The 23,500-nt window shown below is 48.8% G+C and overlaps 1 protein-coding gene across 1 annotated transcript in view; it reads right to left on the reverse strand.

Annotated features, from left to right (window-relative positions):
• The window catches only part of FSTL1 (follistatin like 1), a 63,421-nt gene that overhangs the window by 19,764 nt on the left and 20,157 nt on the right, over positions 1-23,500 (reverse strand). Inside the window, exon 3 of the mRNA XM_008266866.5 lies at positions 891-995. Within this exon, the coding sequence (XP_008265088.2) occupies positions 891-995 (105 nt within the window). The remainder of the gene's footprint in view (positions 1-890; positions 996-23,500) is intronic.

Below are 23,500 nucleotides of genomic sequence, written 5' to 3' on the forward strand. Positions count from 1 at the left end.
TGCCATTGAGATATTTAGGGAGTAGGCTCGCTGATGGGAGATTTCTCCCTCTCTCTCTCAAGTAAACAAATTACAATTAAAAAATTTTGCATATCCTTTGACCTAGCAATCGGTCCTAGGAAATAAAGGCAGCAGCACAATGAAGAGATATCTGTGCAGGAGGCTATAGTTTGTAGTGTAAGCAACCCACGGGACAACCACATGTTCATCTATGAGAAATGACTCAATAAATCTAGTTGATTCATATTACTAAACTAATCTGTAACACTGTCCATGGTTTATTAATGAGTACAAAATACAAGCTGCACATGTCTATAAATACTATGATCTCATTTTGCATAAAATAAGGGGAAACCCTAGGTTTATAGTAGCATAGACAAAAGAAACAATATGGAACATTTTGTACTAAACACTGGTTACCTCAGACTGAATGGATCAGAGTGGGGGAAGTACAAATATGAGGGTACTTCAAAAAGTTCATGGGAAATAGAATAAAAAGGTAAGTTTATTTTGGTGCAAAAAAACTGAAATCCACCAAGTTCATGGGCAATGCATATTATAGAAAAATTATGCATGGATTTTAAAATATTTTGATTGAAATACACTTATCTTTTAAATCAATCATTTAAAACTTTCTGAACTACTGTAATTGCCTGTATTATTTGACAAATATAAAGTATTCATTAACTTCATAATTTAAAAATCTTATACAGCTAAACATTAAGAAAATATAAACATCCCTATGCTAAAAATCAGGTATCCAATTTTTAACACCTTGCTTAAAAATTTCACGTACTTCTGACAGACAAGGTGTGTTTTTATAGATGATGAAGTCGCTGGTGGCTCCAGCGAGGTGGCGGCTGTCCTTGTCCCCTCACTCTAGGACTTACCTCGATGCAGAGACAGGTAGGCTCTCCCTTCTCAGTGACTGCACATTCCCGGCCAGCTCCACAAAATACGTTGGCACAAATTTTGGATTTGCTCCTCAGTTCTTCCTAAAACATAAAATCATAAAGGAAACCATGTGGCTGACATGAGCCAATCACAGGATGGGCCCACGATGGTCACTGTTTTCAGGCTTGTGCTTTGGTTTGGAGTCGTGGCTCATGACGTCGAAGGATCCAGAACAGCTAGAAGTTTCCCCCTCAGCCAGCACCATACTCCCAGGCACTGCTCCAGCCCACAAACTCCCTAAGGTTGCTTCTTGGAGCGCCAGACTTCATTTCTTGCATATCTTGCCTATTTCCTTTCTTCTAAAAATGTTCCTGGGCACCTATTACAGGCTGAGGCTACAGTAAGGGCTGCAGATACAAAGGACAGTCCCTGCCTTCCAGAAACTCTATGACCCTTAGAGGAAACTGACAGAGAAGGAGACCTCAGAAAACAGTATGGCAATAGGGGAGAAGGGGGCACGAATGAAAGGGGACTTTATGGAGATTCAGGACTTCACGGACTGTTTACGGATGAGAAGGGAAGCCAGGCAGCAATGGGCAACCCTGGGGAAATGTGAATACCCGAAGGACCAAAACCTCACCACGTGGTGTTCAAGGTCACATCTCACGAAAAGCATGGCTAAACCACCGGACACAGGGATTTGCTATTGTTCACCACTGTCCCATGCAGCTCCCATCCACGGCTGCCTCTGATGAAGAGGCCTAAAACCACCTGACAGAGAGCAGAACTCATCAGACTCCTTCCTGGCCAGGCACTGCTGTTCAGCTGTGGGAGGCAGAACTGCCGGGGCCAGGAGCAGAGTCGGTCTGTGCCACTCAGAAATGTGATGTCGACAAGTGCACGTTCTTTCCTCCTTCACTGGTGGCCACCCATCAACCCCCAGCCCCACCTCATCCACCTCTCAGCCCAGCAGTAGAGCTGGCTAGACAGGGAGCAGTGTGTCCTCTCCAGCTCCTCTCCTTGACTGGTTGGGCAGGGAGAGTCACCAAAGGCCTCCAGGCGCCAGCCCACTGGACCAGCACTGCTTGTGACAAAGCAGCAGAGATGGTGGGAGCCACATGGGGGATTCAGGATGGGATAGGTACAGCAGGGGTGGGAGACAAGAGCCCATCCTCTAGTCCATGTCTACCACATCACACAGGCTTGTAAAAGTCAAATTCTTATAGTTGGAAGATGATATTTATTAAGAATAGGTCTCAAGAAGCAAAAAACAAAGTTGATGTTTGAGAGCTGTGTCCAATACAGCTGGTGTGCTGCCACCCAGAGGCTGCTTTGCAAACTTCAGGTTATTATTTTCTGGTAAGCCATTTTGCTTGCCAGGGAGGGTTCCCATTGGTCTAGAAACCATCCTCATGTTCACATTTCATTGGTTCTCAGGCTGTTGCTGGAGCAATTCTCCTTTGGATGTTGCTAAGGAGAATTCAATAAAGCTGGCAGGCAGGGAAGAAAAGAGGAAGTAATTCCCAGCAGGCTGAGAGGGAGGGGGGTGGAGAGCTGCTGTTTCCTAAACAGGGATCTGAGATAAAATCCAGCGGTTGCAGGCAGGGCCCCCTTGTGGAAACTGGGCCTGGGAATACAAAACCACACTGCAAAGGAGGAGGAAAACGCTACTGCGGATCAGCTTTTAAAAAAAACACTCAGATAACGTTCTCCAGTCAACAGCATTCTGAGCCTGTGGGTGTGTCCCACCAGATCCAGACAGGCAAGCACAAAAGCATGTTTGGACTCAACACTCACACTCAAAAGACACCCCAGCCTTCCTTGGACCCGCCCTAGGGCCGTGACAGCCAGTGCAATTCTGTAGGCCTCATGTTTCCTCACCTGGCAAACAGCAGTGAATGCCAACCCTGGCCCATGAGGATGGAAGGAGAAGATGCACTGGGAACAGGGGTTTTAACAGGAATACCTCCCAGAGCCACCTGCAGCACAGCTATGGCACCCACAGAGCCTCCTCTGGTCATCATAGGTTGCTGTTGCTAGTGAGCCTCACAAATAAAAGCTTTTACTTACACGTTGAATTCAACCCAAGTCATTGTTCGGAAAACTCACCAATCCATTTGAAGAAACAGTTATCTTTTCACTGAAATTATAATACTAATACTTGAATAGGGCAATTAAAATTTGCAAACTGTTTTTACCTTTCCATGCAGACAACTTGGCAAGAATGGGTATACTGGGGCTGGCGCTGTGGGGTAGTGGGTAAGGCCGCCTGCAGTGCTGTCATCCCACATGGGTGCCAGTTAGAGTCCTAGCTGCTTCACTTCTGATCCAGCTCCCTGCTATGACCTGGGAAAGCAGCAGAAGATGCCCAAGTCCTTGGGCCCCTGCACGCATGCGGCCTGGAAGAAGCTCCAGGCTCCTGGCTTATGATCGGCCCAGATATGGCCATTGAGCCATTTGATTAGTGAACCAGTGGATGGAAGACCTCTCTCTCTCTCTTTCTGTCTCTTTCTGTCTCTCTCTCTCTCTCTCTCTCTCTGACTCTCCCTTTCTATGTAACTCCACCTTTCAAATAAAATAAATAAATCTTTTGTTAAAAAGGAATGGATATATTACTATTAGCCCAATTTTACTGATAAGGAAATTGAGTATCAGAAAGGTCAAGTACCTTGTCCAAGGCCCCAGAGCTAAAAATGAGAGAAGTGTGGATTCTAACCCAGGTGTTCAGACCTCAGATAACTAAGCTCCCATTTATAAATCCCTATCACCCCGCTGAGTGATCTGTTATATAGTATGTTATTTAAGCTCTACAATAACACCCCAAGTTAGACATCCTCATTATCTCTATTTCACTACTGAGAGAACAAAGCCTTAGAAGGTCATCACACAGAAAACGGCAGAGCTAGCATCTCCCCCACCAAAAGGAACTGGGGCCCACATTTTCCAGATCACCTGGGTTACAGTAATTCTGATTTGAACTGGGGATATGAATTGCATGATCAGCAAGTATTGGGAGAAAGTGCTTCTGAGCGGGACAGAAATTTAGGGGACTGCCCACACCCCACCTCTGCTCTTTCCTGGCCATGGATGTTGGGGCTGGGAACTCCCATGAAACCTCAGCTTCCGCATGTGCTGTGAGGGTTAAATGAGAAGACTGCAGGCAGCAGGCGCCTGCCACACGACTGGAGTGGCTCTGGTGATGTCGGGCAATTTATTTCCAGACAATTTTCCCACGGAGACACTCACGTCGTCACCTTGGGGTCTGCAGTTTCCCCTTGTCCTCCCCTACACTGGAATAATCCTGAGAGCAGGAGGCCTGGTCTTGTTAGCCACCCCTGGGGGCCTGTCTGAAGAGCACGGAGAGGGGAGCCACTGTTATACAATCTTTCCTCCTTGCAGGAAAGGTTTGCCTGTCAATAGGTGGCAATCTCCCGCTTTGTCTCGGCCCAGAGCCGCAATGCAGAAGTACAGTCTGGGCTCCTGCAGCCCTGCCCAGCTCCGTCCTCCCAGTGAGAAGTGGTGCAGGCAGTGGGAGCCCAGACCAGCCCCCCACCCCCCACCCCATTCACAGGCAGGAGGATGCACCAACTTGGGTAGGGATATCTTTCCTGCAGCTTTCACAGTCTCTCCAGTTCTGCCTATCTCTCCCCACTCACAGCCATGTTTCAGGGTAGAAATCAACGCAGAAAATTTTCTCCAAAGAGATGGCTTCTGGGTACCATTCAAAGCTCTTCTCCGAGCCCCATCTTCTCGGGTGCTAGAGCATCAGGTGCACCCCCAAGCCCCATCAAAGTTCCTTAGGGTGGAAGGGGCCGCCCGCCCCCACCCCATCTGCTGTATGTCTGATTCTGGGTGGGAGAGAAGAGCAAGCACCTGGACAGAGGATGAACACAGCACACACGTGCTTATGGGTCAGCAAAGGCCGCCTAGAGAGGAACAATCGGCCACAGCAGGTGGCGGTGATGAGGGGAGGAGTCTTGACAGTTGATCTGAGGGGCTCTCTCCAGAGCTGGTGGGCCACAAGGCCCTTTACATGTTTGGGATCAGGCTGGTGGTATGACGAATGGGAGTCTCTGGAATGTCCTTTGGGTAAGGTCTCTTCCAATTCTGATTCAAAGCGCAGGGCAGCCTGCAGGGAGTGAGGGTGGAAGCAGGGATACCTGGTGGGTTAAGGCAGGAACTTACTGGGGGAAGGGAAGGGTCTAGGGGCAGGGCTAATGTTAGCTGCACAGCTACCTGTGAGTGAGGCTCTGCACAGACATCTCTCTTCTCACAGCCTCTGTGCGGGTTTCTGTATTTTTGGTCCCATGTCACAATGGCAGAGATACTTGAGATTTGGAAAAGCTCCATGATGGGTGGAGGTCACATAACTAGGGAGAGCTGAGTCAGATCAGACCACAGGGTGGCCAGATCCACAGCACAATGCAGGTTTTGCAAGTCAAACAGAGTTGTTTACTTTAGCCTCTTGATGATTTTAGAGGCCAGGGCGCAAGGCTGTGAAAACACTTGACCTATGCATAAGCATACACTCCAGCAGAGCAAGCTTGCAGGCAGGGCCACTGTGACAGATGCACAAATGGTACGTGAGCCTGAATGTGGCTGTGTGTGGGGCTGACCGAGTGCTGGTGAAAGATGTGTTCCAGAAGTGTGGACACCCAGTTTTGTCAGTAAAATATCTGCCTCCAAACGCAGAAACATCGTGGTTCTAGCTTCCTCCTTCTGCCTCCTCTCCCCGACTTGCTCCCCACCTGCTTCATAACGGTGTCACCAACAGGACTCTGGAGGGCTGGTCCTGCGGTTACTTTTCACCCTGTAGACTCTCCTTGGTAAATGGCTCACCAGGGACATTCTACCAGGTGGAAACATTCTCTTGGAGCCACAGTCCACCACTGTGTGGTGATAACACCTCATACTTGTACAGCATTCTGATGAACCTGTAATTTTTACTAGGATTTTTGATTCTCAAGACCTTTTAAGATAGGCAGGCGGCTGGGGTCCCTCCACAGCCCTTTAGGCATAAGATCCAAGGGTGAAGTTGACACCAAGGCTCACAGCTACGTGTGATGGTCCAAGGTCTCACAGCTGCAGGCCCAGGTCCTTGATTCCAATCCAAGATCTTAAAAAAGAGAAATTCTGTCTGCAACCGGAAAAGATCCTTTAACGGAAAAGCAAGCTCTTAGCAAGACCACCAGCAGAGTGTGTCTGAGTCTGGAGAGAAGACACAGTTAGAATGGTTTTGGACATCAAGAGGCTGGTTGTAGAGGACTAGTGTGCTCTGGCAGAGCGGGGAGGCGTGTAAGCAAAGCCACACAGCTGTCAGCTTCACCGGCCATCGCCTCCTCACCTCGGCTGGGTCGGCTCTGTCCCCTCCACTCTCTTTTCTTCCTTTCCAACTTTCTTTTTTAAATACAGCCCTGTGTATGCCAAGGTGGAATGCTGGCTCCATTTGCCCCTCTTCTCTGACTCAGCGGCTTTGTTGATGTGAGAAAGGCTCTCCTGGCTTTGCCAGAATTAGTCATGGAAACTTCGCAGGAACACCAGGGCCCCTCAGACACACAGAGCACCAGGGAGCTGGGGACAAAGGAATTCTCAGAGCTGGGGAGAGCAGGAGGAGGCCTGGGGTGGGGCGGCCGGGGAATGTCAGCTGCTCCCAGGTAGCCATTCCGGAGTGGATCCCTGTAGCAATGCCTGGGAGGGCCAAGGGGAAAGAGGATGACGGCTTGAGGACCTTGAAATTCAGCGGGAGCATCACAGAACCCTGTTCTTGTCTCCCTGATTCTTTTGTGGGGGCATCCTGCATATTCTAGGGGAAGAGGAGGAGGGAGAGGGCTGATCTTAAGAGTGGTTCTGATGTGCCTGACAATAACCAGCTGTGCCATCCCTGCAGCTCTAAGTGTCCCTCCATCGTGGTGAAGTGGGTAAAGCCACCACCTGTGATGCCAGCATCTCATATGGGTGCCAGTTTGTGTCTTGGCTTCACGTCCACTCCAAATCCAGCTCCCTGCTAATGTACCTGGAAAAAGCAGCTGAAGATGACCCAAGTGTTAGGGCTTCTGTCACCCATATGGGAGACCCAGATGAAACTCCTGGCTTTGGCCTGGCCCTGCCCTGGCCATTGTGGCCGTCTGGGGAGTGTACCAGGAGATGGAAGATCTGCATCTCTCTCTTCAACTTATTTAAATAAATAAATAAATATTAAAAATAAAAAAGAAGCTAGCCAATCCAACAGATCTCAAGGTTAATGAAATCTTATATATTTCAGGGAATCTTCCATAGGAAAAAGAGAATACACAACCACGAACAAAAAATGGGACACAGGACATTGGACAGGGCTTGGTAAGTAAAAGGCCTGAAACTGAAGCTTCATTAGCCTTCTGGTAAACCCGTTCTCCATTTGCCAAATTGTTTCTCTCATCATCAAGGCCTTGCCAATAATGACATCTGGCCTGTTAGTCTCTTAGCTCTCCACTTCAGATTTCATGCACAGATGGCTTATCTCATGTAGACCCTGAGTGCCTTGCACACTGGGGGCTCACGGACCACCAGTGTCCTGCCTGAGAAAATTCCCTATCAATGATCTGTGCATTCAATGTCATTAGAGGGTACACAGTTCCAGTGATCCGGAAGACCTGATGTATAGCATGGTGACCCTGTGTAACACCAGTTAACAATGCTGTACCTTTTCATGCTCTAACAGGACAGATCTTGAATTAGAACTCAACACACATAGATATACACAATGGATTCCCTCACTGGTTTGACTGGGGTGGTTACTTCGCATTACATATGAATACCAAAACACTAAGTTGTACACCTTAAATACAGATAATTTGCATATGTTAGTGATAACTCAATAAAGCTATTTGCAAATGAATTCAGGTGCATGTCACCGGCTTTGGTGGCCAGTGACAGCAGTAGTCGGGACATTCCCAGGAAGGGACGAGTGGGGCTCCATGATACCAAACTCAGGGGTGAGGACTGGCTTTAAGATTTAAAAACCATTATGAACCTGTCAACTGAGACTCATGGAATTCTCCTTGTACTTATTTCAATAATGCTGTCTCTCTCGCAGCTCACAGCATCCAGCATCCGCATGACATCCTGTCCCCATTATGTGACAACGGGTTGCGTGCCTGCAAATGAATACGTTCAAATTTCAACAGGGACAATGCTGTTTGCTTGAGCCATTTTATTGTACCACAGACCTGTCACATCCTCTGAGCCTTTGCCTTTCCACACAGGGGGTTCTGCAGTGGCGTGGCGCAGCCAGCTCGCGGGCCATTTCTGGACTGCCTCCCGCTCCGTTTACTCAGGTCGCTCTCGAGAGACGCAGCCATGGCACAGCAAACGACACACTTGCTGGCCACAGAACAAACTCAGGTTTTCTGCCAGGGTCCCGGCTAGTTGCAACAGACATTCAGTCAGAAACACGTTAGGGCCTCTCCCAGATAATGGCAAATGCTCTCACGGGGTCCGTGAGGCCAGCGGATCCACTCCCATTCACAGGGAGAGGTCCGAGCCTTCCAATGCTGTGCGGGGACCGAGGTGAGAGTCAAACCCAAAACCCAGGTGGCCTGAGCCCATCCCCATGGAAGGCCACCGCTGTTCCCGCGCCTCGGCTCACGATGCACAGTGACAAGTGGGGATGAAACCCCACACACTGCCAGGCTGCCTCGCTGTCACAGGAGCATCCCGTGACCCCACTCATGCTGGGCGGGGTGGGCCGGCTGCCTGGCAGGAGCCGGCTGTGTGTGTCTGCGGTCCTTGGCGAGGGCTGAGCCATCCTGTATGTCTCCTCTGGAGTGCCTTCTAAGGCACCCCAGTTCGCAGTTTCGCCCTTCAGTTTTCTTCAGAGGGCCTGTGTGGGACCCATTAATTCAGGCCACAAATCCACCCCGAATGAGCCTCTGGGGTTGGAGCGTGGTGGTCATGTCCTGCTCTCTAATCACCTGCCTAGGACTTGTCCACATGAAAGGCCAGTGTTGGGGTGGGGGGTGCAGGCCTGGATAGTTCTCCAGTCTTCCCTGGTCAAGGCCAAGGCAAATGACCTGGACCTACGGAAAAGTGTACTTGACCAATGCCTTCAGCAAGAGAATCAGCATGCTAATGACCTGTGTCCAGCACAGGGCCAGCTCCAAGAGGAGTGGAAGATGGGAAGATGCGGCTTCTGCCTTCACAAGAGCTTCTGCCCTGGCTGGGGCCGTGCCGCCAACATTCGGGCAGCGCACCCTTCGGTGAGGGGCTGATGGCAAGAGACGGGCTTTCAGGGAGAGGTGGGATCACAGCCAAGCCTTCAGGGACAAGAGGATCTACCGAGAAAACCTGCAGGCTTTTAAGAAAGAACAGCTGGACAGTGGCACAGGGGAAGACATGGGCGAGGAGGGACAGGGAGCAAGGAAACCAACTAGAAAGGGCATGAGCGGAGTCTCGCAGACGGTGGCATGGAGACAGAGGGAGGGAACCCAGGAGGGACTTTTGAAAGAATGAGTTCTGCCAGAGCTCCATCCTGAGCGGAGGAGAGGAGGCCGAATCCAGGCAGCTGCCAAGACGTCTGGCCTCGAGGGCCTGGCCGCCTGCCGCTGTGTCTCCATCAGAGACGAGCATGGGGCGGGGCCGTGGCAATGGGTCAGCCACGGGCATGAGTTTAAGAGGACAGTGGAACACCCCCCCACCCCACCGCCAGCAGAAAAGACAGGCGGAAGATGCACATCTGGATGTCATCTGCGCAGGAGTGAGAAATGGGGCCAAGGAACTGTGCTGGGGAGGGAATGGTGGGAGTGGAGGGCGGAGGTGGCTGGAGAGAGGAAGGGGAAGGAGGAAGAGAGAAGGCAGGCAGAGAATAGGCCGCTCCATCACACACAGGTCTCTGTGCAAACCTGCAAAGGCCCCTTCCCCTCCGGGAAGATGCAACGCACTGCCAGGAGACAGTGCAGGCTGGATTGCCGGCCTCCTCACCTCCCTGTGCAGTCAACAGCCTGCGCAACTGTGTGAGGGCTCTGACAGCAAAGCAGCCAAGAAGACAGAGAAGGGGGGTTCAGAAAACTGGGAGGAAAACCAGGGTGTCTGGAAAGCTCCAAGAAATGCATGATGAATGTCATTGCATGAAAACGGAGTTGGCAAACGCTTGGATAGCATAAAAAAAAAAAAAAAGGAAAAGCTTTTAATCCTTTGTTGAAACATAAATCAGGCAGAGGCAGTGAGGACCCCAGCAAGGAGGCTGGAACTGCAGACAGGTCTCTGTCTCTGCCACACTGTGTGACTTAGGGAAGGACCTTGACCTTGATGGACCTCTTTCCCCATTTATCAAATGCAAGAGTTGCACTTGATGCTGAAGTCCCTTAAACTGTTAGAATTAGCTAGGGAGCGGGGCCAGCGCTGTGGCTCACTTGGTTAATCCTCCGCCTGCAGCACCAGCATCCCATATGGGTGCCGGGTTCCAGTCCTGGCTGCTCCTCTTCCAGTCCAGCTCTCTGCTATGGCCCGGGACGGCAGTGGAGGATGGCCCAGGTGCTTGGACCCCTGCACCCGCATGGGAGACCAGGAGGAGGCACCTGGCTCCTGGCTTTGGATCAGCACAGCTCTGGCCGTAGTGGCTATTTGGGGGGTGAACCAACAGAAGGAAGACCTTTCTCTCTGTGTGTCTGTCTCTTACTCATTGTCTGTAACTCTACCTGTCAAATAAAACAATAAATAAAATAAAAAGAATTAGCTAGGAAGCTCAAGAATTTACCATTTCAGATGGTCCTGAATATCAAACTAAATGCCCTGACCGAACAGGCTGGTTATGGAGAGCAGGGAGCTTCAGGGATTTTGCTGGGTTTGGACAGGACAATGAGAGTTGGCTCTCCTAATCGAAGGGTTTTCATGAGCCAGGCCTTGTCATTCCCTCCCGGATCAGGACAGACCAGGGGCGCCAGGATGGGACGCCAGCTGAGTGGCCCGATTTCACTCGTGCCGAACTGGCTGCAACCCCTGCTCCCCCAGAACAGCATTAATCAAGGTTTTCTTCGACTTGCATTTGCCTTGCACGAAAGCAGGGAAGAAAAGAAAGGAGGGAGTGGGTAAAGGAAACGCACAGGAGATTCCCAAGTCTTCACTGCTGCCAAGAACCTGTCACCGAGGCATGCCGGGGCTGCCAACGCTCCACTGGCTCGGCATCCATGCTCTAATTATTTCCACGTGTGGCTCCAGGAAAATGGTGGATGAAATGTTAAAGGGAAAAAAGAAAAATCCTCACACACCTAAACCCCAATATCCTCAACTCAAAAAGGGGACCAAGGTCCAGGGGAGTGGAGGGGGAGTTAGAGAGCCAGTTTTAGAAGAGGCCAACACAGGGCCACCCACATCTGGACCAACAGCCTCGCACGGTCCCGGAACGCCATGGGAGTAAGCCGACCCTCCCCCTCCCTGTGCCTCCCAAGCTCGGTTCCCGTTAGGATCCAGGTTCTTTGGGATTCTGATTGGCTGGATGGGCAGATGAGGGATGCATATGGCCCAGGGCTATCTGGTTCTCTGTCCCCAGCTCTTCTGCCCTGGGTGCCACTGACTCCGGTGGTCCCAGGGTAGATCCTAATACCACATATCTTCTAGGGTTAGGAAGCCACTGTGGCAAAGAATTTGGATTCCTGGTCTGCCAACTGGTACCTCGCTCCCCTAAACATGAAAGTGAAGCCACTGTTCTCCAAGGGTGGGGTGGGGGGTGGCGGTCACATGACCCAGCCCTGCGCTGGATGCCCAGCGTGTCATCTACTTTTGGCCTGTGGGTTGGAGTCACCCTCCCTCTTCCCTGAGTGACTCAATCACTCAGGAGGCCTCAGGAGCCGGGGCCCGGGCTCCAGGCAGCTTTGGAGGTATCCGAGAGCAGAGCCGGGAGCCACGTGGATTGACACTGCAGGCAGACTCAGGGAGAGGACACAGCGCTCCCGAGCTTCTCGCCTGCAAACGGGCACTCATTACCCTTTGAAAATGTCAGCACTAGGAGGTATTGTTAGCTGCTTCTTTAACCTTTCGGCGGGCAGAGGATGTCCCACAAGACCAGCTACAAAAATAATGTCACCATGTGGGAAGTCTGATTTATTGTCTGGCTTGCCCAAATCCTTCCTGTCCTTCAAGGATTAGCTCAGGTTACACACTCCAGCCTTGGTGACCTTTTCCTTCTCCTTGGGAAATTCTTCCTTCCTTGTTTGACCTCTGATTCCTCTTTGTGTGAACTCATTTTGATCATTTAATGTCTAAGATGTAATTGTGCCGATCTGTCTTTCTAGCGATCCGATAAACTCGTGGCAAACAAGAATTATGTTGTAGAGCTCTTTTGCAGGGCCTCACACAGGACTCCATGCCATGCAGTCTTCAGTGGAAAGTGTAAGAGGCTGGGAACCACATTGCCCCCCAGGGACTTGGGTTAGGGGCAAAAAGATATAGTGCCTCTATCAGCCCCTCACCTGTGGTTGCTCATACAGGATCCGTTCTTAGGGGAAAGAGAGTTAAGACCCCACTGTCTTGCACTAGACTATAAATACTCAGCCTGGAATTTCACTAAGTAGAGATTATCTTGGGCCCATAGAGAGACACTGGGTATGTGTTGAGGTGGACAGGAGAGCAGCAGGGGTGCTAAAATGGCTTTGAGTCACTTACTTTGTCTGCAGTTAACATATAACCTAGCAAGACATGCTAAGAAAATGGGAACTTGGAAGAGAAAGGAGGAGGAAGACAAGGCAAGGAGGGTGCACGAGGTAGCTCAGAGCATGGCCAAACTGGGTCGGACTTCAGAGTATAGGACTGGGCAGTCAGTAAGCAGCCTGACCCTGCGGTGGCCCAGACCAGGGAGAAGCAGACACAAAGAGAAGCAAGCAAGAAGGTGGCAACAGAAACCGTGAGAACAGGCTTATTACCCAAGAGGCTTATTACTCAAGGCAACTGCATTCCCTCTTTTCTGAGATGCAGCCCCTATGTGGTCCTGGGGTAGACAGAGGCAGGGTGGTGAGTTTCTCTGAGCCATAAAAAGAAGTGTCTTGCCTTGTTCTACCCCTGCGCCACTCCCAGAATGTTCTGGGGTCACTCTCCTTTGGCTCATCCCTTAGACTGCTGGGGTTGCTGGTGGGGCAGTCAGGGACACAGGAGACCCAGCGGAGCAGAGCAGCAATGAGCCTGCACTTGAAAACAGGGGCACAGTCCCGAGACTCTTTCGGGCCAGTGTGGCTGGAGCAGACGTCCAGTTACCAGCATTCTAGAGCTGATCCTCTAGGCCACAGATGCAGAAACGGCTAAAACCCCAGGGGTGGAATGAAGTCTCCATATGTGTGGCACCTAGGGGTCTAGGGGAAGCAGACAGATGTAATTAGAAGTTCTCAGCCACTGTGTTGCCATGGCAACTGCTGGCCAGGGACATGGTGGAGGGAGACCTGAGCGCAGAATGGCAGTCTTCCCAGGGACTGCCGGCTGCAGGTGGTATCCATGCTGCTCTGCCTTGTGGCTGGCTCCTCCAGCGCACCCACTCCAGACTTCCCTCCACTGCCTCCTCATTCCCGCTCCCACTGCATAGACCGAGGCCTGGAGCCATTCCAGTGCAAATCAGGGCTCCCCCCAGACAGCATCCAGAGGAAGGAGTTGGAAATTTTGGGAGAGTTTGTGTGGACTGTCTCGGCAGTCTCTGATCTCGGGGGGCTTTCTGGCTTCAGTCTGAGGCTCCGCCAGGGAGACTGCAGGCTTGATTGACATATTGCGAGTGAGCCCAGCTCCTCTGCGAGGATGGTGCCCCAGGACACATACAAGTGTGTGAATAGAACTCTCAGCCATGCATTCTATTATACAAACTGGGACATTTGGGAGCAAATGGGACCTTTTAAATAGATACACTTGGACAATAAGACCACCTTAATTATTAATTATTGAGCTGCCTAAGGGAAAAACTGTTAATTTTATTTTATATAGTGGCAATTTTAACTTAAAGCCTGTTGGCCCCCAGAAACCTTGACCTTGAGGACTGAACTGGGGCATATATTCTTAAATATCCAGAAATCCTAACCCAAACTCAATAACCTATGTAAGAGGAGAAACCGGTAGAAATGACTACTATAGGCGTGGATTGCCTCTTGTAGCCTTAATCTCCTTTGATTTGGGCGGCGCCCCGGCTCACTTGATTAATCCTCCACCTACGGCACCGGCACCCCCGGTTATAGTCCCGGTTGGGGCGCTGGTTCTGTCCCGGTTGCTCCTCTTCCAGTCCAGCTCTCTGCTGTGGCCCAGGAAGGCAGTGGAGGATGGCCCAAGTGCTTGGGCCCTATACCCGCATGGGAGACCAGGAGGAAGCATCTGGCTCCTGGCTTCAGAATGGCACTGTGCGCCGGCCGTGGCAGCCATTTGAGGGTTGAACCAACAGAAGGAAGACCTTTCTCTCTGTTTCTCTCTCTCACTGTCTATAACTCTCTCTGTCTCTCTCTCACTGTCTAACTCTGCCTGTCAAAATAAAATAAAATAAAATAAAAAATATATAAAAATCTCCTTTTATTTGACAGAAACGGCAGGATTTCGGGGGGAGGGAGGCTGCCGCTGGGAAGCTGGGAAGCCTAGGCAAATGGGGCTGCTTTTGTTTCTAAACCCTGGCCACTATAAATTCTTCCAACCCCTTCTCCAAAGCCAGGATTACTCATTTCACACATAGTCACCAAAGGGGGGATGGTTCCCTCGGAGCTGTTTATGGCAATCAGTGGAGTGGGATCAAACCCAGTCACGAGACCTAATAAATCTGCCCCCCGAAGCGGGAGGTTTCCAGGGGTGCAGCCTTGCACATTCCTTAACAACTGAACCAGAAACAGAGGCTTAGGAATCCTGTGGTCAGGAAACGCAGTGAAAGGTTAGACTCTCCCAGGGGATCAGCAGCAATGACTGTATTTTAGGAATAACACAGCCAGCCCTGATATTATGAGCATGGGAGTCAGCCACAAGTTCCGTTACAAAACTGCAGGCTGTTTCAAGAGGAAGGCCCACTTAGGGTCTATCTCCTAGCGTTAGCTCAGAGACCCTGAGAATCACTGCCATCCAGCAGGAGCTCCCGACAGCAACTGTGGCCACCATGGCTGGTGGTGGCCTTTTTCTCCACACTGGCTGAGGACGGGGAGCCACCGGGCCAGCACACCTCCTTTAGTGGTGCCTGCACCCAGACAGGTCCTGGAATGTGGGGTGCAAGCATCTGAGCTGAATTTGGAATTTCCCAAGATTCTGGGTGAAGAGGGAGCTCCCCACAATCTGTTAAGTATGGAGTTTCACACCGCTGCTCTGTCAGGCATGGGTCAGGCACTTCTGACACCCCTCCAGGCCCCTGAATTTTAACAGTCCAGTTAAGAGGAATGTTAATCTTTCTGGAACAAATTAAGAACTACAGAAAATCTGTTCTTTTGGGGAAAAAAAAAAGCAATACTCAAAACACAAATTAATCTGCAATTCCTTATCACTGTCCAAAGTGGAAACGGATGAAAATGTTTTCCAAGCAAGTAAACAACATATGGGACAATTAAGCAATACAATCCCAGCCACCATGCTGCATGCAAAAGGCACAAGAAGGAATAAAGCGCAGTCCACATCTTTAAGGAGCTCAGTTTAGGTGAGGAGCTGCGGTGTCAATACGTGAAATCTGAAATAACACACCACCACCATTTAAGGAGATCATTCAAGCCAAAGTGTGGCTAAATGTAACTAACGTATGTTTTAGTGACACCTGTGTAGAACAGCTGTGTCCAAAAGAAAGAATACTAATCTCAAATATAACTAAACATTTGATAGCTACATTTTAAAAAGTCAAAGAAACAGGTAAAATTCATTTTAATAATTTCTTCTAAGCCAATATATCCAAACTACTAGCATCTGAATATTTAATCAACATTACTGAGATAGTTTCCACTTAAATTTTTTTAAAAAAATTATTTTGGTTATGTGAAAGCAGAGAAAGACAGAGACAGACACAAAGAGAGAGCTTCCATCCACTGGCTCCCTCCTCAACCGTAAACAGCAGCCAAGTCTGCCCAGGCCGAAGCCAGGAGTCAGGAAGTCAAGCTGTGTCTCCCATGGGGGTGGCAGGGATGAAGCATGGCACTCCGTCCGTCAGCAGGCAGCTGGCATGAAAGTGGAGCTGGGACTCAAACCCAGGCTTCCCCCCCCCCCCGAACATGGAATGTGGGTGTCCCACACAGCATCTTACTCACTGTGCCAAGTGTGCTTTTTTTCATACTAAATCCTTGGGATCTGGTAAGTATTTTATACTTACAACACAGCTTCAGTGGACTAGCCACATCTCAAGTGCTCAGCAGTCCCTTGTGCCTCCTAGCTGCCCACACTGAGAGTGAAGTCTGACTTCCGGCCTTTCCGAGTCAGAGGAGGAGAGTTTGGGGACACAGAGTGAGACTGTAACTTGGAATGGTTTAAGAGTGGTGCTGTCTAGTTGAAGCCAGCAGATATCTGAACATATGGGCAGGACAATATGCTGGCCTACACGTGGGACCAGGCCACTGCAGTCATGAATACCTCATCCTTTGAAAATGGGCAAGTGTCATGGGTACTTACGCCTAATTCTAGCTCTGCTTTCAATACCCACGGACAAGTCACTTCAGCCTCTGGTCCCTAGGAGATAAAATGTTGGCCAACTCCTGTCTTTAGGACTTGGTACAGAAACAACAAAGGGGTAATTACATTGTACATATTTAGAGTCTTCTTTTACCTAAAGGCACCTTAAAAAAAAAATCCATGGACAGATTTAGCAATGAGGTGGATATAAGAAAAACAAATTATTCTAAGAAGAACAAATTATTTTCTCAAAGGTATCTTTTTTTTTTTCATTTTCTAGGTTTCATTGCTACACTCTCTGGCATTAGCTTTCAATATCACATAAGCATATGCACACGCACAATTTTAGAACCTTGAGACTGAAATCAATGAAAATGTGCACATTCTATTTTTCTTGAGACATTCCTGGCTTGCATTCTGTCCTTGGAGCAGTGGGAAGTCACAGCTTGGGGGAAGGAGCTATAAAACCTATTCGTACTGGCCAATCAGGTTTGAGTTGACAGGAAGCCCAAAGAACAACTGCCAGAGATTCTGTTCCATTGCAGCAAAACTCACTATTTCTGCAAAGATTCCAATCCCATGAGGCCTTCAAGCCATACTCACAGACCTCCTTTTCTGTGTACTATTTTTCCCCAATGACTGTATTAGACACTCTACACAAACACCTACTTGCTTAGTTGCTGTGGGCAGATTATCATTCACGGTAAAACACACCCAAGTACTTTTTAAGTGTAGTTCTCAAAGCTGTTACCCTTCATTTTCAACTAAATAACACTGGAGAAAAAACACACTTAACTGCTTTGGGTTACCCAAAGGAACCCCCCAACTTCATGGCAAAATGGAGCAGTGTGCCGTGATGAGTTGCAGAACTTGGTCTAAGGGGTCAAGTCTAAGAGTTTGGTGGTCTGCTCCCTGGGGTTCCACCCAAGGCTGACTACTGCTTGCAATGGAACTTTCCCCCAGGGTGGATGGAAGACTTCTCATCGGCAGTCTGAGTGTGAAAATCCAGTGACATTGAATGCCTTTTCTTTGTTTAACCCACACTGCTGGCTATGCAGCTGCTCGGGACGCCAGCATCCCATACTGGAGTGTTGGTTCAAGTCCCAGTTACTCAACTTGCAATTTGGCTTCCTGCTAATGCGTCTGGGAAGCAGCGGATGATGGCTTGAGAATGTGAGTTCCTGCCACTCACATAGGAGACCTGGATGGAGTTTCTGGTCTCTGGCCTCAGGCTGGCCCAGCCATCCAGGGAGTGAACCACAGAATGGAAGCTTTCTCTGTCTCTCTGTCACTCTGCATTTCACATAAATAAATAAATAAATACCTTTTAAAAATTACTCAGGATGGACAGCAAGAGCAGGAATGGTCCTAAAAGGTAAAGGACTCAGCAAATGGCAAGGCCAGAAGACAAAGAATCAGCAACAACAACTTTATGCTTTGCTTTATATTTCTTGGGACACGAGCATCCTCTGGTCATGGTGCCCAGTTATTGCTGATCATGGAAGAAAAGAACACAGTATTTACTATTCAATGAGCCTGTGCTTAAATTTCAACTTTACCCAGGGCTGATACAATTAGAATCCAAGTGTCTGATTAAGCAAGCCCAGCATTAGTACTGTGTCCCAGGTTTAGAAAAGTGATGGTGGGCACATGCTGTCAATCATCTTCCCAGGAGGACAAAATGCTTGTGGAATCTGGCACAGAGACAACGATTAGGAGAAAAGATTATGGGCAGGAGACTGCACGCATCGTCACAGTATGTAAAAGGTATTTAGCCTCGTTCATCAATCCACTGGGCCAGTGGTTTAATTCAACAAATGTCTAAGTATCTACCGTATAGTAAGTACAGTTCTAGGTGCTGGGGCTCCCACTGGTGAATGAGATGGCTCTGTCCCGAAGGAGTATGTGGTCTAGTGGGGGCCAGTGAACAAGCCGACAACAGTAACAAGGTCATTTCAGGATGTGACAAAGTTTGGAGGAAGACAGGGCATAGATGTCAGAAATCTGGCAGAGTGACCACTACCTACTCAGTGGTCAGGGAACACCTGCTGAGCTGAGACCTGCAGGATGAGAATAATTCAGCTGGAGCAGGAAAGTGCAAAGGTTCTGAAGGAGGGTGCAGTCTGTGACGTTCTTAGAAAAATGGGCAGTGTGGCTGTAGCAGAGAGAGAGCAGTAAAAGAGAAGCTGGGAGAAACAGGCAGGGGTGAGAGCACACAGGGCCCTGAGGGCACCGAGAAGACACTGGCACTTTATTCTTTTTTATTCAGATTTGTTTCATTTATCTGAAGGGCAGAGAGAGAGAGAGAGAGAGATATCTTCCATCTGCTGCTTCACTGCCCAAAAACCTGCAACAGCCAGGGCTTGGCCGGGACAAAGCCAGGAGCCAGGAGCTTCTTCCAGGTCTCCCAAATGGGTGCAGGGGCCCAAGCACTTGGGCCATCTTCTACTGCTTTCCCAGGTGGGAGCAAGATTGGAAGTGGAGCAGCTGGGGCTCGAATTGATCCGCGTTTTTGATGCCAGTGTCAAAGGCAGCAGTTTTATCTGCTACGCCACAGCGCCAGCATTGGTATTTTATTCTTAATAAAACAGTGAACACTGTAGACTTTTACATAGGGATAGGTGATCAAGTGTGTGCTTTTACAAAGACTGTACAGGCTACTGCGTAGAGAAACAGATGGCACAGGAACAAGAGAGAACAGGGAAAAACAGCTAGGATGCTACTGCACCAGTCCAGGCACAATGCGATACTGGTTTGCATGAGGCTGGTGATGATGCAGACAGCCGGCAGTCAAGGCAGAGGTGATCCATTCAGACAGGATACTTGCTGCTCCACTGGGTAGGGACAGGGAAAGTGAAAAATCAAAGAGAAGATCCCTGGTACTTCAAGTTGAAATTCAAAAGAATCCAGCCATGTGGACACAGATAAGCTAGTGGCCAAGCCTGGAGTCACTCCCAGAAAGATCTTCCTTCAGACGGGCCCTGGGGTGCAGACGAGTCCCACGCCTCCCTGTTTAGGAAGTAAACTCAGCAAGTTCACTAAGGCCTGCAGTCACTGTACATGGACTCTGTTCACAAAAATCTGTCCAGACTGGCCTGTGGAATTTCTGGCATTTTCTGAAGTGGTGTTGCGTGGTGAGATGTTTGGGAAACAGTGCTTTTTTAGATTCTTTCCTCCAAGAGAGATATAAATTAAACACACATGATATTGTAAGGCTCGGACAAGTTTGGTGGCTAAAAACCCGCTGAACCTAGCACGTACACTAACATCGCTCACTACACAGTTTGGGAAACACGGTCTTGGCTCTTCACGTCTCTCCCTGTGTACGTGTTCCCCGGAATCCAAGCAAGGGTCACAACAAGAATAATAGCAGCTACTATTAAATAAGCTCTCACCTCGCATAAGGCACTCTGCTGCATCTCCTCCCTCGCTACGCGCTCTCAACAGGGGCTAACTGAACCCACAGCTTTTATGTGACGGCCCGTTCACTTAGCGGGGTCCTGTGTGTCAGCAATGTTCTCCCAGTACCCACCCTGAAGCGTGAAGGATAAAGGCCAGCAGCTCTTTCCCTCATCACCTCCTCTTCATTTCAGAACCGCTGTAGTCAGCAGAGATGGCTCCTTCCCCTAGCCCGGCCTCCCTCCTGTTCTCATCACGGGTCTCCTCCTTCCCAGTTCCTCCCAGCATTTCCAGAAGAACCATGTGGGGACCACTCGTTGTATGCTGAACCTGTAACTTTTGTCCCTCTCTCAAAGGAACGTCATGGCTTTCTGTGTGTGGATACTGTCACATCTTAGCCCGCAGCAATCTAGAGCCTGTAATGGCTCCCAGATAGCTGAGAGGCAGACACACACAGATACACACACAGACACACACTTCACCAGCCTACATACACACACACACATAATTCACCAGCCTACATACACACACAAATTCACCAGCCTACACACACACACAAATTCACCAGCCTACACACACACACACACACACACACACACACGCTTCACCAGCCTAGGCAGAGGGATATTTTCCTTGGAGTTAGTTAAACACAAATCACTGGAGGAACAAAGAGGTCGTTATATTCTATAACATGAATAACTATGGCCACTAAATGACAATGCCATTTACGAGGGCCAAAATCATGAGGGTGTTACCTGGAAAATAGTCCAGTCAACCAACTGCACATAGCCACTCGGGAGGACCCCAGCTTGCTCTCTAATGCACCCAGCAAATCAGCGGCATGAAACAGGCAGGCAATGAAGGCCTTGGATTTGATCAGATGGGTACGGGCTATTTTTAAAGAAATTGCAATTACCCAAGCTGTAAAATGACCAACACAGTGGGGTCAGTAATCCTCAAGTGATGGTTGCTCTTATAGGATTTCATCTCACCACTATGGTCTCTTTATTCTTAAACCAAAAAAGGAGAGTGCCATGGGCCGGCGCCGTGGCTCACTAGGCTAATCCTCCGCCTTGTGGCGCCGGCACACGGGGTCAGGGCGCTGGATTCTGTCCCGGTTGCCCCTCTTCCAGGCCAGCTCTCTGCTGTGGCCAGGGAGTGCAGTGGAGGATGGCCCAAGTACTTGGGCCCTGCACCCCATGGGAGACCAGGAGGAAGTACCTGGCTCCTGCCATCAGATCAGCGCAGTGCGCCAGCCTCAGCACGCTGGCCGCAGCGGCCATTGGAGGGTGAACCAACGGCAAAGGAAGACCTTTCTCTCTGTCTCTCTCACTGTCCACTCTGCCTGTCAAAAAAAAAAAAAAAAAAAAAAAAAAGGAGAGTGCCTGACATAGGGCAAGTAACATGAAAACAAAAAAACAAAAACCAGACTCCATTTATATGGTTTCGTTTTTTTTTTTTTTTATTTAATGAATATAAGTTTCCAAAGTACGAATAATGGATTACAATGGCTTCCCCCGCATACCGTCCCTCCCACCCACAACCCTCCCCTTTCCCACTCCCTCTCCCCTTCCATTCACATCAAGATTAATTTTCGATTATCTTAATATACAGAAGATCAGCTTAGTATACATTAAGTAAGGATTTCAACAGTTTGCTCCCACACAGAAACATAAAGTGAAAAATAATAGATGATTTTTTTTAATGATGATGAAATCAGATCAGACCTACTATCATGTTTAATCCCAGTGAGAGTCAAGTTGGGAGTTGATAGTTTCTTTTCTTTTTTTTTTTTTTTTTTTTTTTTTTTTTTTTTTTTTTACAGAGGATCAGTTTAGTATGCATTAAGTAAAGATTTCAACAGTTTGCACCCCCATAGAAACACAAAGTGAAATATACTGTTTGAGTACTCGTTATAGCATTAAATTTCAATGCACAGCACATTAAGGACAGAGATCCTACATGAGGAGTAAGTGCACAGTGACTCCTGTTGTTGACTTTACCAATTGACACTCCTGTCTATGGCATCAGTAATCTCCCTATGCTCCAGTCATGAGTTTCCAAGGCTATGGAAGCCCTCTGAGTTCTCCGATTCTTATCTTGTTTCGACAAGGTCATAGTCAAAGTGGAGGTTCTCTCCTCCCTTCAGAGAAAGGTACCTCCTTCTTTGAAGACCTGTTCTTTCCACTGGGATCTCACTCACAGAGATCTTTTGCCAGAGTGTCTTGGCTTTCCATGCCTGAAATACTCTCATGGGCTTTTCAGCCAGATCCGAATGCCTTTAGGGCTGATTCTGAGGCCAGAGTGCTATTTAGGACATCTGCCATTCTATGAGTCTGCTGAGTATCTCACTTCCCATGTTGGATCACTCTCCCCTTTATTTATTCTATCGGTTAGTGTTAGCAGGTACTAGACTTGCTTATGTGCTCCCTTTGACTCTTAGTCCTTTCATTATGATCAATTGTGAACTGAAATTGATCACTTGGACTAGTGAGATGGCATTGGTACATGCCACCTTGATGGGATTGAATTGGAATCCCCTGGTATGTTTCTAACTCTACCATTTGGGGCAAGTCAGCTTGAGCATGTCCCAAATTATACATCTCTTCCCTCTCTTATTCCTACTCTTGTGTTTAACAGGGATCACATTTCAGTTAATTTTCAACACTTAAGAATAACTGTGTGATAATTACAGAATTAAACCAGTCATATTAAGTAGAACAGACAAAAAAACTACTAAGAGGGATAATGTATTAAGTTGTTCATTAACAGTCAGGGCTATGCTGATCAAGTCACCGTTTCCCATAGTGTCCATTCCACTTCAACAGGTTTCCTTTTTGGTGTTCAGTCAGTTGTCACCAATCAGGGAGAACATATGGTATTTGTCCCTTTGGGACTGGCTTATTTCACTCAGCATGATGTGTTCCAGATTCCTCCATTTTGTTGCAAATGACTGGATTTCGTTGTTTCTTACTGCGGTATGGTATTCTAAAGAGTACATATCCCATAATTTCTTTATCCAGTCTACCATTGATGGGCATTTTTTGACAGGCAAAGTTAGACAGTGTGAGAGAGAGAGAGAGAGAGAAAGGTTTTCTTTCCATTGGTTCACCCCCCCAAATGGCCGCTCCAGCCAGCGCGCTGCGCTGATCTGAAGCCAGGAGCCAGGTGCTTCTCCTGGTCTCCCATGGGGTGCAGGGCCCAAGCACTTGGGCCATCCTCCACTGCCTTCCTGGGCCACAGCAGAGAGCTGGCCTGGAAGAGGGGCAACCGGGACAGAATCCAGTGCCCCGACCGGGACTAGAACCTGGGGTGCCGGCGCCACAGGCAGAGGATTAGCCCAGTGAGCCGGCGCCGGCCTCATTTATATGGTTTCTTATTATCTTTTGGATTATAGTATGCATGTTCTTTTGTAGAAAACAAGGAAACAAAAAGACTCTTTTCCAATTACATCTCTAAGAGAAGCTGTTAACTTTGTAATTATCCTTTAAACAATAGGGCCCAAAGCAGCTTCAGGGAATTTCATGAAGAAATAAGTCTGCAGTGAGCACTGAAGTTATTCTGCAACAACTAGCAAAGACTTGAATGTCTGGCTTCCACTCAGAACACTTTGCAGCCTCATCCCTCCTAGTTCCATCCCCCAAGAAAGGAA

The sequence above is a fragment of the Oryctolagus cuniculus genome, chromosome 4, assembly GCF_051225735.1.
Source record: "Oryctolagus cuniculus isolate XC-2025 breed Fujian yellow rabbit chromosome 4, ASM5122573v1, whole genome shotgun sequence".
NCBI classification, from domain to species: domain Eukaryota; kingdom Metazoa; phylum Chordata; class Mammalia; order Lagomorpha; family Leporidae; genus Oryctolagus; species Oryctolagus cuniculus.